Below are 18,354 nucleotides of genomic sequence, written 5' to 3' on the forward strand. Positions count from 1 at the left end.
AATTAGGAAAAAGAAGGAAGCTCTCTGAACAATTCTGCTAATTAGTTTTGAATCATATTCATACATAGCACAGTCACCTCTGCTTTCTCAGTTAAGGAGTCATCCAGCTTCTAATAGAGGACTCAGCTATTTAACGCTTCATCTCAGGAAATTGGGTTCTTTTTATGTTTTTTAAAATATGCATGGCCTATGTCGTATGCATAACATATTTGTAAACTAAACTGGTACTTCATTGTTTTAAAAAAATAGCATCTTCATGTTAGTGTTGGGAAACAGCGGCTCTGTTGCTCATTACCATTTATCAGACCCAGTGTATCTGGTGGCTTCGTGACAGTCTGATGTTCAATGACTGCTGCTTAATTTTCTTACAGGGCAAAATTCTAAGATCATCAGTCCAACCTCAAGCATCGAGAGTTTGCCTGGGGGAAGAGAGTCCTCTGGCTCCCCACCTTCATCAGCTTCTAAAAAGGATTCCTTTTTCAGCAACATCGCACGTTCCCGCTCACACAGCAAAACTATAGGGAGAAAAGAATCTGTAAGTATGTAAGAGTAGCTCGCTTCCCACCTTTCATTTTATCCTAGAGTAGGGCACATAGGGAAATTCCGCTTACGCCCAGTTACATAAAACTCCTTACACGTCTATGAACTTGAACAAACTAATTTTTCAGGAGCATGTTAGTGCTATCATACTTTAAGACTGATCTCTGTTAGCAGGGAAAACAGAAACATTTGTTCAAAATAAATGGAGTATTTTTCTAAATCCTTCTTCTGTCCTCTTATCAAAGTATGTCATATTTCAGAACACAGCCCCACCATTGCTTATTATGGTTCAGGAGGCAGACCCTGAGGCAGAGTCAGAAGTCAGGAGGCTTACTGGTGAATAGCAGCCACAAAAAAAAGAGAGCCGTGACTGGACACAAGTACCACCTACCTCACCAGTCTCCATCAGGCCTCTGTATGCCTATCCAACTGCCTTCTAAATTGTAATAAACAACATTTTGCTGGTGAGAGATTATGACACTCGGAAAAATAAAACAAAAAAAAATTTTCTATTTTAAAATACTAACCTGAGCCAGGCATTAGTGGTACATGCCTTTAATCCAGGTAGATCTCTGTGAGTTAAAGAAAGGCCAGCCTGGTCTACAGAGTGAATTCAAGCACAGGCTTCAAAGCTACAGAGAAACTCTGTCTCAGAATACAGAAATAAATAAATAAAGTAGTAGCCTCAAAAGTAAAATAATTTTGCTTTTTATTTTTAAAAACTATGTGAATCACATTTCTATTATGGTAAGGTTTTTTATTGATTGTTTGGCTATAAAGATTGATTTATATTTATTTTATGTGTTTGAGGTTTTGCTTACACTGCATATATGATCACTATAGATATGCCTGGTACCCACAGAGGTCTGCCAGATCCCCTGGAACTAAAGTTATACTGAGTAGGCACGAAACCAAACCTAAGTCCCCTGCAAAAGCAGCAGCCAGTGCTCTTAACCACTGATCCATCTCTCTAGCCCCTCTATTATGTTATTTTCATAGTCTCTATATACTTTGTATATAATCCTTAAAAGCCTATATATTCAGATTGTATCAACTACTTTAATAATCTAGTTTTAATATTTTATTATCTTTTATTTTTGTGATTATAATATAATGACATCATTTCCCCTTTCCTCTTTCCTACCTCCAAACCTTCCCACATACCTCTCCTTGCTCATTTTCAAGTGTATGCCTGTTTTTCCATTAATAGTTGCTCCATGCATGCATGCATACATACATGCATACTTATATACATTCCTATATACATAAATACAACCTGCTCAGTCTGTATGTTGTTACTTGTGTGTATGTTTTGAGGGCTGACCACTTGGTATTGGATCTTTACAAGCAGTTTTATAAGAGATTTAGCTACATTTTATGGCTACTTCAACACCTAACCTAATATGAAGAACTCACCTGCCCCCTGAAAGAGGAAACATATCAGAATCTAGCTATAGCTGGAAAATAACAACTACTAACCCCCTAAAGAGATGATTGGTCAAGATATATAAGAGATGAAGCTTTGGACACCCTTCCTTGGTAATCCATTTCACTCCACAGTGTCTCAGCCGCCTCATCTGCCCATCACTCAGTGTTGGGGCTGCATTCTGAGAAGTGCAGAGTACTTCTGTTCTCTACATGGTATTGAATTTAGACTAAGATGGCTATGAGGTTTTTTAATGACTAAGTCTCACAGTTCCATAGTTAAATATTGGTCCATCGCTGACTGAAATATCATTGTGCAGCACATAGGTGTGCCTTGTTCTCTGAGGGAAAGAATTCACCTGTGCTCTATCACAGCTGTGGTCTGCAGTATCCACAGGTGGGACTTACTATGGAGACAGTGTGTCTGCAACTGCTCACCTCTGCCACCTCCTAAAATTCCTCTGCAGTTAGCAACAAACTTCAAAATAAGAAATCAGGACAGACCACACCAGCAGTAAAGCCTGTTTATCGGGAAGCATATGGCAAAGGGTAACTAAACAGTGTAAGAAAGCTGAATCCTCAGTCGTCAGTAGAAAACCCAAGAAGGCTCTTTCTTTAGGTGTAAATTCATCTGGGACCTGAGGCCTTGGCAGTGAAGATGAAAGACAGAACAAAGCTGTCACCGTTGCCAGTTATGCACATAGAAGAGATTTCTGTTCCCATCGAGCAGAAGACTGGAGCTTTAGTTCTCTGGAAAGAGTAAAGTAAGATTACTAGACTGAGAGACATCAGACACAGTCCATATGGAGTTATGCTGTGGACAGTGGGTGATTATTGTATTAAACACTAAATAGAGGAACTCCAGCCCCATCCTCCTCCCCTTGTTTCCCAAAGTATCAGCATAGAACTTGTGAACACACACACCCCACAAACATTCTTTCCTTAGGAATTCTTCAAAGAAGAAACCAGGTCATGTGACAGTGGGCCTAGCCATCAATAGATACTACCATCCAAACAGTGCTTCCTCGTGCCTCATCAGTTCATAGCTTTCTATATTAAGACAGCCAAGAATCATGCAATGTGGTCATCAAAGACAAAAAAAAGACAACTAAAATATTCATGGCAAGACAACTTCAGAAAGTAACATGCATGCATACATTCATCTTTCAGTATCCATGGAGAATTATATCTAGGATCCCCTCCTGGTACTGAAGTCTGTGGATGTCCAAACCACTAGATAAAATTATATCATGTTTGGGTATCCACCTTTTTCCATATAAGTTAAACCATCCCTTAGTCATTTAATTGCTATGTAAAGTGCATACTGTTTAAGAGATAGTAAGCTAAAAGTCTATGTGTCTGAGGAGAAAAGGGGTGGGGTGCTGTGTCCTACGTGTTCAGTACACGTACTTTTTAAAAAATATTTTCAAGTGATAGTTGTTATACAGAACCTATAACTATGAAGGGTTGACTGTAATTCTTTCACAGAATAAAAACATAAAGGCATAATATGAAAATATAATATCCAAACTTTAAAACTTAATGGAAGAATTGGAAAATAAAGCTGAAGAAATACTTCCCAAAAACCAAAATCTAAGACAAGATTGAAGTAGAGAATAAGAAAAAGTATAACATAGCTGAATCCAGAAAAAATGGGGACAACAAAAGAGGTGTGACTATAAATACAATTCAAAGGGCTAGGAAGGTGCTGGCTGGGTAAAATGCTTGTCTTGGAAGCAGGAGGCCACGAATTCCATCCCAAAATACATGCTTTAAAAAAGAAACAACAAACAAACAAAAAGATGGCAGTGAAGGCCAGGTAAACCAGTAAAAGACCTCATCCTAAAAGGAAAAAAAATACATGACACCTGAGAAATGACACCCTGCATCGTCCTCTGGACTTCACAGACACTCAATTCAGGGTGTGCTTCCACTATTTTAAACCGGAATCTTGAAATTGAATATCATACATACACAAGTAAAAAAAATACACTTATATCCAGTACTGAAAAACTTCACAAGAAAACAAAAGAAATCTTAGGGACTTACAGTGTTGAATGAAAAAAAAAAAAGGTTTTGTCTATAGCAACACCAAAGCCAAACAGTAGGCCATTGCCTTCAGTGCTGTGGGATGAATCACTTCCTACCCAAACACTCAGCTAAACTACTGTTATGGTTTAAATCTGAAATGTCCCCTAATGGTGCAGATCGTGAAGGCTTCAAGAAAGGTTACTGCATCAGCAGGGTGCCCACTTCATCAATGGATCAGTCTGTATGTGTTTATCCTGAGTGGACTAAAGGAAGTGGTGCCAGGCTGTAAGAGATAAGTCACTGGGGGCACACCTTTGAAAGACAGATCTTGTCCCCATCCCCCTTTTTTTCTTATTATCACTGGCATAATGATAGAGAAGCATAATGATGCCCTTTTGTTATTTTTCTTTAGGAACAGTATCTCTTAACTTCAGAGCCTAGAATAAGGTCTTTTATAAGCATCTGCCAATCCTTGTTACCTCTTTAAAGATTTAGCTCAACTTTGTCCCCCCCCCCTTTTTTGAAAACCCATCTAAAGTATGAAAACAAATACAATGCACCCTATCCTAAAAAAGACAGCCAGTAGAAAGGCTTTAAATGGTGCACACTTGGGGTATGAAGTGTCTATACCAATTTCAAAAGCATTTTTCAAAATAGCATTAAAGCAGATTTTGCCACACTTATACTGGTCGCTACAACATGTTCATCTTTGGGTATGTCTGTCTTCTGCTTATTTAGCCTTTTTCATGATCAGTAGTACCTACTGTAGTGCCAGGATGGTGATACCTTCCTCCAAGCACTCTGGAGACAGAGGCTAGTCTGGGCTATAGCTATATGGGATGAATCTGTATCAAAAACAAACAAAAATATTACCATAGTTCTGAACATTATTTATTTTGAAGAGAATTTTTCTTCTCCGTTCCCTAAAGTATCTAGAAGGCTTACCTCATTAAATTTAGATTTTTAATTAGGTTATTTGTGTTGTTTTTGTTGATGGTGGTCTTAAAGACAAAAATGCAATTTTTTTACTTTAATTTTTTGTCTTATTTTGCATAATGATATCCAGTATTTACTAGAAATCTTTTTGTTGGTCATTTGTTTGACTGTTAAATGAGTTTTTGCTTTTTAAGACTATTCTACAATTGTCATTTTTTTTCTAAAAATTTCTTTGCTTAGGTAAAAGACAGAGAAAATAGTAAAAGGAAAATCCTAAAATTGACGTATCAGCCAGTAGTAATTTTTAAAATCTTTAGGAACTGCAAGGTATTTTGTCATATTTTGTGATAATTACATACTAATCTCCAAAGATCTAAATGTATCTATGGTTCAGGGTCCTCTACAAACCACATGAAATCAAAATGTCTGCACTCACAGGTAGATAATTAGTAAACCCAACAGCTGTGGGCATGGGGCAACTTTGAGGAGTGCTCATCCTGTGTGTTGATGATCCCCTTATTGACTTGGGTAATCTGACAGAATTTGATTTTTATAGCATTTGGTAATTCATTAGTGTAGTCTTGTCGTGGCACAGAAGCAGTGTTGCTAGACACAGGAAGACAGATTTAAAAGAAGACTCTTAATAACCTCTAGAACTAGAGCCAGTTTGAACATTGTCTAATCTATTGCAGACTATAATCTAGAATTGGAATTATGAACATTTTATCTGTACAAGGAATGTAAAAACTGTCTGTTGTGGTTATTTGTAGTAAATGGGGAGTAGTAGTTATATAAAGTTATCTCATCAACACAAGAGGCATTAGATGCTTAACTGCTGTGATAGCATCCAGGACTGTCTCACAGTACATACTTAGGTGTTCCCAGCAGGCTTTTCTTCTCCTCCTGTTGGCCAAAATTAAATTCTGCAGTTACCCCTAACCAGTCACTGTTAAGATGGGTGTTTAGCATAGAGAACTGTAAGTGTGTGACCATACTGTAAGGGGGCAGTAGCCTGAGTATGATGGTCAGCCAGGAACTTGGTGAAAAACTGGTGGATTGCCAGAATGGCTTACCCTTGTCCTTCACGAAAGCATTTAAATTTGAAAGAGAAGTTTTGCTTTAGGGGTCAGTCAGCTTTGAGGGGTCCATTTTCAGGTTTTGAATTAAGTCAGTGAATTAGAAGAGGAAATGAGCAGAGTGGCTTTCCTGAAACACCCGTGCTTTCCTAGTTAATGTAGTTTATTGACATAAATAGATTCAAATTAATTTAGAGGCCATGACTGTTTTTTAGCTTTTTAAAAGCCTTACTAGGAATTTCAATCTTATGTCAAGATAATTTAGGAATTTGTAGCATGACATTCAATTAGCTGTTTGAACTTAGTTCAGAGTCTCTGCCAGTCAGCTGTGGTCTGAGAGAGTAGACGTAGATGCTTGTGCATACATTCCTCTCCGTCCTCAGTCTCGCCGCATTCGTGCAATCCCAGCACAGACGTGGGGTGGCAGCGGAGCTAGTTCAATTTCGCTTTTAGAAGTGGGATTTAAGGTTTGCTTTTTAACTTCATGATGCCTCACTAAATTTATTTAATACCAGCACACACACACATACACACTCACCCAGTGAACACAGAATTACAGGAAATGGATTGCACCCTTAAGGACGATCATCCTCTTCTTGCTAGGCCTTCTTCCTCCATCATTTATCTTCCTCTTCATCATCTCTGTAAGATGTAAAGATACCAGGTTGTGCCCACAGGAATCCTGCCAAAGAGGCATATACATTGGCTTGGGGAGAGCTCAAATCAAACAATTTTATATGTTGGCAGCTGGCCAGGGAGTCCTATGGGTTTGAACCATGCTAAATTAAATGTGTTGTTGATGACATCTACTTCTTTTCAATGGCCTTTCTGGAAACTTAATGTTTATGTGTTCTTTCAAACTGCACTGCCTTAGAGGGACAGTTACTTGTTCCCTTAATGTACATGTGCATGATATAGGAGAAAAAGAAAATTCTCAGCTACCCTGTGCAAAGGGAAGTCAATCAAGGGCAAGAGTCATAGTGTGGAGGCTGTAAGCTGTCTCCCTCTTTTCCTTTAGTATCTAACTGTGATTAAAAATTTTTTTAAAAAAAAACTGTCCCTACAGCTCATCTTTTATGTTTTAAAAACATCCACATTAACTTTGCCAGGAAGTTACATTAATCTACAGAGCTTTCACTCAAAAAAAAAACAAAATCCCTGCTCTCACTAGAGCAGCTCCAGGCCTCTCAAACAGAAGGGCAGGTGGAGAAGGAGCCTTCGTGGCTGTTTCTCATAACTGAGCTGAATTTCTCTGCCAAGAGATTCAGTTCAAATGCCTTCTCTTCAGCTGAGCTCTGTTGTCCCTCCTCTTACCTTCCTGCCCCTTGATGCCCATGTCAGAAACTCACACACTCACAGTGTCACAGAAGCATGGCAGAAAGGGCAGGTGGCAGCCCGTGCTCTGCATGATAAGCTACAGCGCCAACATACCCTAGGTGCTACACTGGCCTGAAGGGAGAATCTTTTCCTCCAAGCCAGGAAGCACTTCACACTTCTTATACTATACTTACACTCTCTTCCCCACCCCTGAACCCAGGACTAGACGGTTTCTTGCCTTTCACATTGTTTACCCATAGTTTCACCTTTAATATTCTTACTGATTAGTCTACTTTTAAGTTTCTGGTATTTCTGATTTTTCTTTTTGAATGAACTGATAACAGCGACCTGATGTCATTAAATAAACTACATTCAGCCTCACTTGTCCTTGCACAGAACAAGCCTGTCTGTCAGACCAGCACCTGAGGTCACCTGGGTCACTACTCTGACCTAGTAATCTTTATTACCTTTCTGTTCTTGAAGGCCCATAAGAAAGGACAGTGCTCTTAATATTTATCTAAAGCCTTCCCCGTTTCCCTTTCCAAGTAAAGAACTTGTAAATTGTGTCATTAACTTGCTCATGTAGCACATGTACACCCACTACCACCAAGTCTAAAGAGTGAGAGATACTGACAAAATGCTTGCCTTCACATTGTAATCAGTTGATTCTTGGCAATCTTTTGTGTTTTAAGCATATTTGTATACTGTATGTGCAGTTCTTATTCAAACATCATGATTTCAAAATGTATAGTCTTTGAAAATATTGAGGTATTTTTAATTAAATTGAAGAAAATAAGAATGAAGTCAACATGGTACCTGATGTTGATGTTAACATTTATATAAAGCTTAACTTCAACTATGGACGTTAATCAGAGTTTACCAGTATCTGTCGTTGAAGCTGTTAGCATCTTATTTCCTATAGCCCATGCTCTTGTCAAACTAGAGCTCTTCCTGCCCCAGCCTCCTGAGTGTTGGGATCACAAGGTTGTGCCATATGTGGCTGTGGACATTCTTGATGATGGTCTGAATTAGATTTCTACCTGAGGGCATTGCCTGGTGTATTAGTTGTTCTTCTCTTGCTGTGATAGACACCAGGACTAAGGCAGTTTACAGAAAGAAGGGCCTATTGGGGCTAAGAGTCTGTCATTGTGTCAGGAAGATGTAACAACAGAAGGCAGGCTTGGCAGAAGGAACTGGAAGCTCATATCTTGAACCTCAAGCACAAAGCAGAAAAAGCAAACTCTAAGTAGGGAGAGGCCTTAAGCTTTCAAAGCCTGCCTGTAATGGCGTACTCTTTTCAGTAATGCCAGACTGCCCCAGACAGCGCCATCAACTGGGAGTCAAGTGTTGAAATGCCCAAGACTGGGGACATTCTCAGTCATGGTATCACATGCAGGACCCTGAGCTCCATTCAGAAGGAGATAAGGCAGGCACACCAGCTTTTTCTCTCAAGTAAATGAGCACATCTAATGCTTTGACCTACAGTTAATATTAAAACTTCTAAAGGGGTCTAGTTAGAAAGCGTGTAAATGCTAAACCTTGCATTTTTCCAATGATACTGTTGTTATTTAGGATGCTGTAAGCCACACAGGATAGAAGTTATGGCCTGTGACTGTAGTGACTATAGTGGGCAAGAGTTGCACATGAGACCAAAGGAATTTGTTTTTTATTGGGTCCACATCGTAGCTATCTGGAGTCATTAGAGCAGCACAGGCAGCAGAGGAATGAAATCCTCATCTACAAGGTGAGCACTGGGCGTGGGTAATTATTGTATTTTCTGGTCAGCAGATGTTCAGCTGGCATTTAAAACCACTGCTTTAGTGTCTTCAAGGACCCCCACTCTCTCTGTGCTCTGCCTAGGATAAGCTCTGCCTAGGATCAAAGAAACATAACCACACCGGGTAAAGTCACCATATCCAGAGGAGAAAGACTGACTGTACCTTCCTGGGCATCCTCCTAATGTGCTGTTGCATCATACAGAATGTCCAATTAAATTTGATGTAATCCATGAGTACTTTTTTAACAGGCAATATGCGAACTATACTAAAGAAACTTTATTCTTTATCTGAAATTCAATTAGTTGTTCTCTGTTTGTTATGGTTGATGGTTTGACTTGGGTTTTGTTTTATTATTTTGTTTTGTCAGTTTGTCACACACAAGTTAGAGTAATTTGAGAAGAGGGAACCTCAGCTGAGAAAATGCCCCAACCAGACTGGCCTGTGGGCAACCACCTGTGGCATTTTCTTATGAATGAGCCGAGATATGGACTATGTTGACTCGGGACAGGTGGTCCTGAATGCCATAAGAAATTAGACTGAGTATGCCATGAGGAACAAGCCAGTAAGCAGCGTTCAGGCTCCGACTTCCCTCAGTGATAGACTATTCCCTGAAGATGTGAGGTGAAATAAACCCTTTCCTTCCAAGGACTTCTGGTCATAGTGGTCATCACAACAGAAACCCTTACTAAGACTGTGTTCTTATTCCTAAATACTGTGGCTTCATATAGAGGCAGAGACATTTTCAGAACTACCCAGGATTTTGTGTGCTGTTGACCTGAATTTCTAGACCATCCGCTAGGAGAGTCTCTGCCACTCCCCTCAGTTGTGGAGTGGATCTGGTTTACCTAAAAAGAAGGTATAGCCAAAGGGTATCTTGGGAAAGTATGCACCCAAAACTTCATGCAGTTCTGCCCTACAATGTCTACACTAAAGACTTCTTGTAAATAGTTTATTTTGCTGAAAAATATGTCCATTTTCTGATAAGCCATAATCTTCAGAGGAGTTGGAACAGATGGGGCTAATCCATTTCTACAGATCATAGGTGTGAAAAATCATGCATCAAAAATGTCAGGGCTCAGGAAGAAATGGGGTTGGTTGGGGCCCAGCACTAATGATCTTATAACGTGTGAAATGAAAGGGAAAGTATTTAATACTAGCTTGTGGGATACTGTGCAGTGGTTGGGCAGAGCTGTATGGAATCCAAGCAATACCTATGTATATATGTACACCCACAGCATGTAGTAAACTGGATAGCTGGCAGACATTGCAGTATATGTAGGCAGGCATTTTGTGCATTCCTGGTTTCAACTGCATGCAATTTGATACCTGGCATTTCTTGAGAATGAAATTATAGAGAGGAGCTGTGAAATACAATGTCTCTCAGTTGTTCCTTGATACATAATTATCATTGATATCAATTCAGTTTGAAAACAAACATTACAGTACAAGTAACTATACTGAGTCCCATTTGCCTTCTGAATTTGGCATGTTACAAGAGAAAGAATATAGAAAGATATGCTGTGCAATGTTGTTGTTCTTCATGAACAATAACCTCATATTAAATAGAACATTTGAGTGTTCAAAGTAGTCCATGACACAAGTTTGCTCACTGTGTACATCTTAGTCCCAGTTTCTAACTCCCCATCAGAGCTCTTCAGGGTTAGGAATGGCCTGTCAGGTCTCTGATGATCTTTCTCTGGCAACCTTGCTATCAATCCTTCCTCAACGTTTCTGCTGCCTCTCAGGGATGTACAATTCTTTCATTCTCTTAAGTAAAGTATGTTGTCTTATACATCTTTGCTGTTTTCAGCTCCTGTCTTTTCCACATGGCCACAAAAGTCACAATTCTTTCTGGTCTCGATTCAAATACATGATGTACACAGGTCTTTACTTATTCGATTCTGGAAGTGTTTAACTCTCACAGTAGAAAGTCTGCCCATTCCCAGACCTGAAGGAACAATGGAAGGTGCAAGTTATCATGCTTGGTTCATGGGTGCTGATTCAGCATTCAGGGTAGTTGTCTCCTTATATTCATGTGAAAGGTCTCACAGGCTCTGTTCCCTCTGACTGTCCTTTTATCAGGTGTTGATTCTGGCACTCAGAAAATTGAGGAATAAATTCCTACTCTTAAAGGTTTTGTGTACTGTTGCAAGTACTCAGTGTAGCAGGAATCACTCTGGTATCTTCCCCAACCAATATTTACCAGCAAATTTTCAAAGTTAATAGAAATTGGCTGGTGTTACTGAGAAATGGGGTTCCAATAAGTCAGTGTGGTAGGCATATGGCTGACGCAGAGCATTCCCCCCTTCTTGCTTTTGTTTGTTTTTTTTCTAAACGCTTCATAGCTGGTATTGTTTATATTAACAAGAGATTATCACAGTTGTTCTAATGCTTGGTTCCCTCTACCATTTGTAACTTAAAGTATTTCTCATTCCAGTCTTGATCTTCAACTTGGGTTCAGTTCAGGTATAGGCTTCTGTTTGCCCTCGTGAGAGTCATTTCGCTTTGAGAATGGGGATACATGTCTCGTGTTTTGTCCTCACATGGCCAGTTATTTTTACCACAACAAAACAAACAACAACAAAAGGAGCCTTGGCCAAGGTCTTTGTGTCTGGGTTAGCCATTGTGTAGGCTTCTGCTTTCGGTGCCAGGAAAGAGCTCACAGATGATCTTGGCCAGCCAACAGTACTATGAACAATGAGAAGTCCCTGGTACAGGCTGGGTGGTTGCATCAGTTGATATGCTCACATGCAAGTGGCAGGTAGAAAAACCCTCATTAACAGAGTACCATCTGTGCTCATTGACTTGGTGTAGAGGGAACGTATTGGGGTTACAACAGATTGTTCATGCTGCCTGATTATAAGAATACAACATGAAGGTGACAGCCTGGAAGTCTACAAGTTGGGGCGTGTCTCTTAACAGTGTCATTTAGACTCTTATATACAGACCTTTCTAGACGAAAACACTTCTAAGTCCAATGTTTAAAAGACAGGCAGTTCTCTAACAACACTTTGATACCTCTTGAATTCAGGGCTAGGAATTTACTGAAACGATCTATGTAAAAGGAGTTACAGGCTTTGCAGGTGGTGACTGCGAGAGAGGCTGTAGCCGTCCTACTTCACCCGAGTAATGCTTATCAGGAAGACTGTAGTCCTTTTCCAGTTTGTGCTAGCTTTATAAACTTACTTAGAATTTGTAACATGGGGCCCGATTTTCTAGTACTTATTCTTGTCTTTTCTTTTTATTCTCTTACTTTTCATAAGCAACTTCTAGAAGGGCAACAACCTTAAAATTGCTCACAAAATGGGAAGGGTAATAGGCATAAAATTATGTTTCTAAAAGTTTGAATTTATTAGTAGGACTGAGAAGATGGCTCAGTAGATAAAGTGCTTGCTGTGCATGTGCAGGGTCAGGGTTTGGGCTGCAGCACCCATGGAGGAGCCAAGCATGGGGATGCCCAGAATTGGGAGCACAGACACAGGAGGGTCCCTGAAGCTCACACCCACTCTGGTTAAAACAGCAAATTCCCATTCATTGACTGTCTGAAAATCAAAATAGAAAGTGATCTCGGAAGACATTGGTTCCTGGCCTCTGCATATATCATGTACACTCACACAATTCTCAGTAGTAAGTATTACTTACTATAGACTTTTATAAAAAATGTTTTCAAAAAACCTAGGATAGATTCAAATATCATGATCTCTATCTAAGTGCTTGTCTTTATGAATACATTGAGAACTAGTGGTTCAAAAACTTATTTCTGAATAAATATTTATCAGAGATATTGGGGTTCATCCTGAAGATCAGAAAAGCAAAGCAGACAACCACTAGAGAGCCCTTTTACCTCTCCCACCTCTTCACACTGACAGGGCAAGATCCTGTCTCCGTGAAGCCTCAGACTCCACACTCCACTGAATTCCTGTCTTTCCCCCTTTATATTCCTCTCTCCACCCAGCTATATTGCCCCTGTCTCCACCTCCCTAGTGCTGGGATTAAAGGCGTGTGAACCCAACTGCTGCGATCACCTTTGTTTGAGCTGTGTTTCTCTTTTAGACAGATTTAATCTAGCCCAGGGTGGCCTTGAATTCACAGAGATCTATTTGCCTTTCTCTCCCAAGTCCAGAGATTAACACCATTACTCCCTAGCCTTTATGGCTGACCAGTATGGCTGCTTTGTTCTCTGATCTTCAGGCAAGCTTTATTAAAACACAAATAATAGGGGCTAGAGAAATGGCTCAGAGGTTAAGAGCATTGCCTGCTCTTCCAAAGGTCCTGAGTTCAATTCCCAGCAACCACATGGTGGCTCACAACCATCTGTAATGGGGTCTGGTGCCCTCTTCTGGCCTGCAGGCATACACACAGACAGAATACTGTATACATAATAAATAAGTAAATTTTAAAAAAATCACAAATAATATACTGAATAGAATTATGAAGCCACTCTGCACAGAGTTAATGCAGAAGGGCTGGGAAGCTGTCTTGGGAGCTGTTGCCCTGTTTATTTCCCCACTGCCTCCTACTTTGTATTGAGAAGATTTCTTTTAGATTGTTACCAAATGTGCGTGTGACACAGAAACCTCTTAAAGCTGCCTCAGAGCAGGGAGACAGGAGAATAGTTTATGGCCTTTTCAGGAGGATTGAAAACTATATTTAGAAGGAAGTATGAGGGCCTAACACAGGTACTAATGCTGTCCAAATTGTGGCCCATTGTCTAGCCATAACATTCCCTGGGATTTAGTTAGAATTGCAGACTTCCAGGCCTAGCTCATAACTACAGAAATACACTACATTTTAACAAGACCCAGGTGACATTTTGTTCATATTAGAAAACAAAAAAGTAGGCTAGAGAGTTGGGTCAGTGATTTTAAGTGCATATTGCACTTACAGTGTGCCCAGGTTAGTTCCCACCACCTACATGATTGTTTACAACCATTTCTGACTCCAGTTCTAGCGGATCTGGCACCCTCATGTGACCTCCACAGACACCAGGCATGCATGTGATATATATAAATATGCAGGCAAAGCAGTCATACATATAAATAATTATTTTTAAATAGATTGAAAAGAATGTCTAAAATTAATTGAATACCAAATCAGAAATGCACTTCTCCATGCATATAATTCCATCCCCCCAATAGGACATACAAATTATTATTACCATTTTATAGTCAGGCTCAAAGAGTTGCTGACTAATTAAAGTCACAAAGATGGTATGTGGCTGGCCTCTTATATACTACCGCTATAGCTGTAGTTCATATTCCAGCTTGTTCTCCAGTACAATTGCTGAACTGCTTCATATACCCATATCCTTTAGACCCCTTAATTTAATGCAGTGTGTAATATAGTCATTGTGCTCCTTTTCTCTTTTTCCTGATGGTGTCTTCCCAGGCTATTGCCATATGCTTCTGGCTGGGGTTTCACTCACTGTGTGTGTGTGTGTGTGTGTGTGTGTGTGTGTGTGTGTGTGTGTGTGCGTGTGTGTGTGTGTGTGTTACCCTCTGTGTACCACAGCTTCCTCAGAGCATCTGCAGCCTTCCTCCACCTCATCAAGACTTTCCATTTCCTGTGCTTCCCTCTTCTTGCTCACCCATCTGTTCAAGCAAGACTAGGCGCCTTTCCTGTCTTCTGGCAGCTATTCTTGGCTGGTTCCTGCTGCTGCTGTCAGTGTTGGCTCCCTTGTCTGCTTGTCTTGTGATCTGAAGACACTCTTAGAAGCTGGGCAGAACTCCACCCCAGGGCCCTTCCTGTCCCACTTTGCCTCAGGACTGACAGACATTGCTCCCGTGTGAATGAGCTTTAGCACAGTCAGTTGGGGATATGGGTGTGGCAGCCTGGATGTCAGACCCCAGGGATATCACTGGGAAGAAAAATAGAAGAGAAGGCTTCCTGCCCATCTGAAACTCCTGCTCCTTCCAGTGCTCTGACTTCACTTCATTATTGGTTCCTTTGCTCACCTGACACTCTCCTGCATTCACACACACGCACATACACACGCACGCACGCACGCATGCATGCACCACGTTGTGACTGGACCCTTGCTTCCTGAAACATGCTTTTCTGTCATTTCTTCTGAGTCCTTTTCTTTGACTACCCTTAGAAAGCGTGCTTTCATCCCCACATGTACTACAGATGTCTCCTTGCTGCTGGTCTGTGGAGAGCACTTCAGATTCGTCCCCAGAGCTTCCAGGGTCATCATCTGCTCCTTTCTTGGCCTTGAGAACATGCAGACCAGGTCTTCCTCTAAGCTTAATAGACACCAGGACCCACGTCTCACCTGTTACTGCATTTCCCCCAAAACTTAACATAAAGTAAACAAATGAATTTATTAAACAAGGTAATAAAAAGTGAATAATTAATAAACTACAAAACCTTGTACTGCTAAAATAAATAAAGAAATATTAAAGGATATTGAATCATTTAATAAAAGTAATATATGAAAGATGTACTTTATATAAACAACGAAGTTACATAATACCTGACAATTTTAATGACCCTGTAGAAATGTCTTTTTCTTTTAAATAGTCTCACTATGTAGCCCAAACTGACCTTAAACTCGCAGCAATCTTCCTACCTCATGCTTCCAGGTGTTGGGATCTGAGTATTCTAAAATTCTAAACATTGCTGAATAGTTTTGGAAGGAAATAATTTAGTAAGCATCTAGAAGTTAGGACTCTGCATCCAGGTGATAAATCTCTGTTAAAGGGAGCTCACATGTTTGCTGGGGAGTACATAAAACATAAGAGTGAGTATGTACCAAGGAATAAGTCTATTTCTAGCAGATAGAGGTGTAAAGAACAAGAGACTAAAGAAATTATACAAAGGTACTCAGCTAGTACTGGCAATAATGGGTTCTGAACCCAGGATTGTCTTCTCCAGGATTCCATCGTGACCCCACCGTACTCCTTCTTATGTAGAAAGTAGAACATCTATGCCAGGGTAAACACAATAATACTTTCTTTTAAGGATCTTTAAGCAGTTTTCATACACCGTCAGGGTGATTAGGCAAGCATTTCTTTTTTATTACAGAGGGCAGTGTAATGAGAGCAAGTGAGCGGTGCTGTCATTCTGGAGAGTGCTGCGACTGAAGGGTGCACAGCACTAGACACTAAGATAGACATCTAAAGGAGGTTCTGGCAGTTTTAGAATTGCAATTATATAATATGGTAAAGAATAAATGGAAGCCTCCCTTTGTTTCCACGTGATCCCATTTCTATTTATAAACCCTGAGTGATGGCTGGAGGATTTAAGAACATTTTTCAGATTCTGCAGCCTCAATAGGAATGGCAAACTGCACTTCAGACTACCAAATATAAGAGATTATTGGCCCTTTGCACCTGCCTCAACTAGAGCCGACCTCTTGGATCGCATTAAGCTTTCCCTGGAAAATGAAGGTTTGAATGAATGAATGTGCACTCTTGCACAGTGTTTGTGTGGAGACAGATTCTGTCTGTATTGAGATTCAGTAGGTATGAAAATGAAAACGAAGAAATTTGTGTTTTTTTCTCCTTCTGAATTTGACAGCCAAGTACCAAGGGCAGCCCCATGCAGGTGCAAACCCTGCACTGCCCACGGTCTCTCTCACATAGTGACAGCATCTAACACTGCAGAGCAGCAGACTGTGGAGGAGGCGGTCCTCTGAGCTGAAGACACTTCCCAGCTGGCCAGTGTCTCGAGCCAGAAAGCCATGCCCATCTTCTCTGCACTGTGTTCTCCGAAGTTCTTCCCTCCAGGCTTTCCAAAAGCAAGCCACCAAGTAGAAGAAAACTCTTTAAATAAGAGTGTCTACTGGGGACCAAAGCTCCCAGGGGTGTTTGTGTTTTAACTAGCAAGGTTGCTACTCAATTAAAATATTGCCTGGAGTACACAGAGATGGTTTTATGCCAGGAAGCTTCTCTTTTCTGGTGTTTTCTGTATAGCCTGGGCTGTTAGCACCCTAACTACTAGCCACAACCAAACTCTAGTTTTGGTCCAGATCTAGATTCTGGTTGCGTTTGTGTCTGTAACTAAAAGATGACTGAGTGGAGGGGTCAAGATTCCCAGGCAATGTTTCTTGTTTCATTATAAGACTTGTGCACTCTACCACATGATCCACTTGCATGTTCCAGCTCATTAACAGTTGTTAAATGCCTTGAGAGCAAAGTTTGAGTTTACATCCTCCAGAGGACTGACTTTCCACCAGAACAGGAGAGGGAGATAGTTTAAGGCCATATGATTTATCAATGACAAGACAGGAATAGTTTCTTGGTGTCGTATGTGAGTTTCTCTCTTAACCACTCTCCCACATTCAGCCATCTCTCAATGCATAAGGAACAGATCCAAAATAGGGCTCCCTTTTTCTCTTTGGTGTGTGGGTTGGGAACTTGAACAGTGCTCATTAGGCTGTGTTTTGCTGCTGCATGTAGTAGTATAACCTGAGTCTCTCGCTTACCTGGCAACAGCTGTGATGGACTGAAAGACTCCGGAGAAACATTTTAACATGCCCAGGGTCTCAGTTTTTCTCTTGTGGCTTTTACTTCTCTATGAGTCTCTTGGATGCTCTAGCCCGAACACCCATTAGGGAACGCAGAATTTTCCCGGCTTCTTAAACTTCCCAACTTGACAATAATGACTTTCTGTAGTCTCTGTATCAAGGCTAGTGAGGCCATAGAGCTAGATGTTAGAGAGGGATTCTTGCAAGCTAAGAAGTGAGGCCACAGCACACTAAGAGAGACGGGGTATGTGGTGCCATCTCCACACACTGACTACAGCTATCACAGAGCAAGACACACACAACCTTCCTTCTTTAGTGTCTGTAGTGATCTTACAGAACAGGTTCAGGCCTGTGAAAAGAGACAAAGAAAGGGAGAGAGAAAAGAGGCCTGAGGCAGACCATCCTTTTTTCACCTTGATGCCCAGTGGAACCGGATAGGCAATGTGTTCCATTAGCATCCTTCAATTGAGCTTCTGGTGCCATTTGTCCTAGTTTAAGAGCGGGAGGAGCAGTGGAACTTGGTAGGATACATAATGAATTTGGAAAGTGCTTGTGTAATTCTACAGTAGATATTCCATGGTTCACTTTTTGAGCACTGCTATGTCTGACTTTGTGTCAAACATTTCAATTCATGTTGCTAAGACCTCTTGAGCTTGCAGTTCAAATCAGTGCTTTTCAGTGCTTTTACATGTGTCTTCCAATGCACTACACCTACAGGAGACCTTTTCAACCATTCGTTTCCACCCTACCTACAAGTCAAATTATAATTACTCACTTTAAA

At 40.6% G+C, this 18,354-nt stretch overlaps 1 protein-coding gene across 4 annotated transcripts in view; it reads left to right on the plus strand.

Moving 5' to 3' along the window:
• The window catches only part of Tbc1d5 (TBC1 domain family member 5), a 466,882-nt gene that overhangs the window by 410,025 nt on the left and 38,503 nt on the right, over nt 1-18,354 (plus strand). For all 4 annotated transcript variants that reach the window (XM_038341979.1, XM_038341980.1, XM_038341981.1 and 1 more), the window contains one exon: nt 372-535. In XM_038341979.1, the coding sequence (XP_038197907.1) occupies nt 372-535 (164 nt within the window). The remainder of the gene's footprint in view (nt 1-371; nt 536-18,354) is intronic.

Source organism: Arvicola amphibius, chromosome 9 (assembly GCF_903992535.2).
Source record: "Arvicola amphibius chromosome 9, mArvAmp1.2, whole genome shotgun sequence".
In the NCBI taxonomy this organism is placed as follows: Eukaryota; Metazoa; Chordata; class Mammalia; order Rodentia; family Cricetidae; genus Arvicola; species Arvicola amphibius.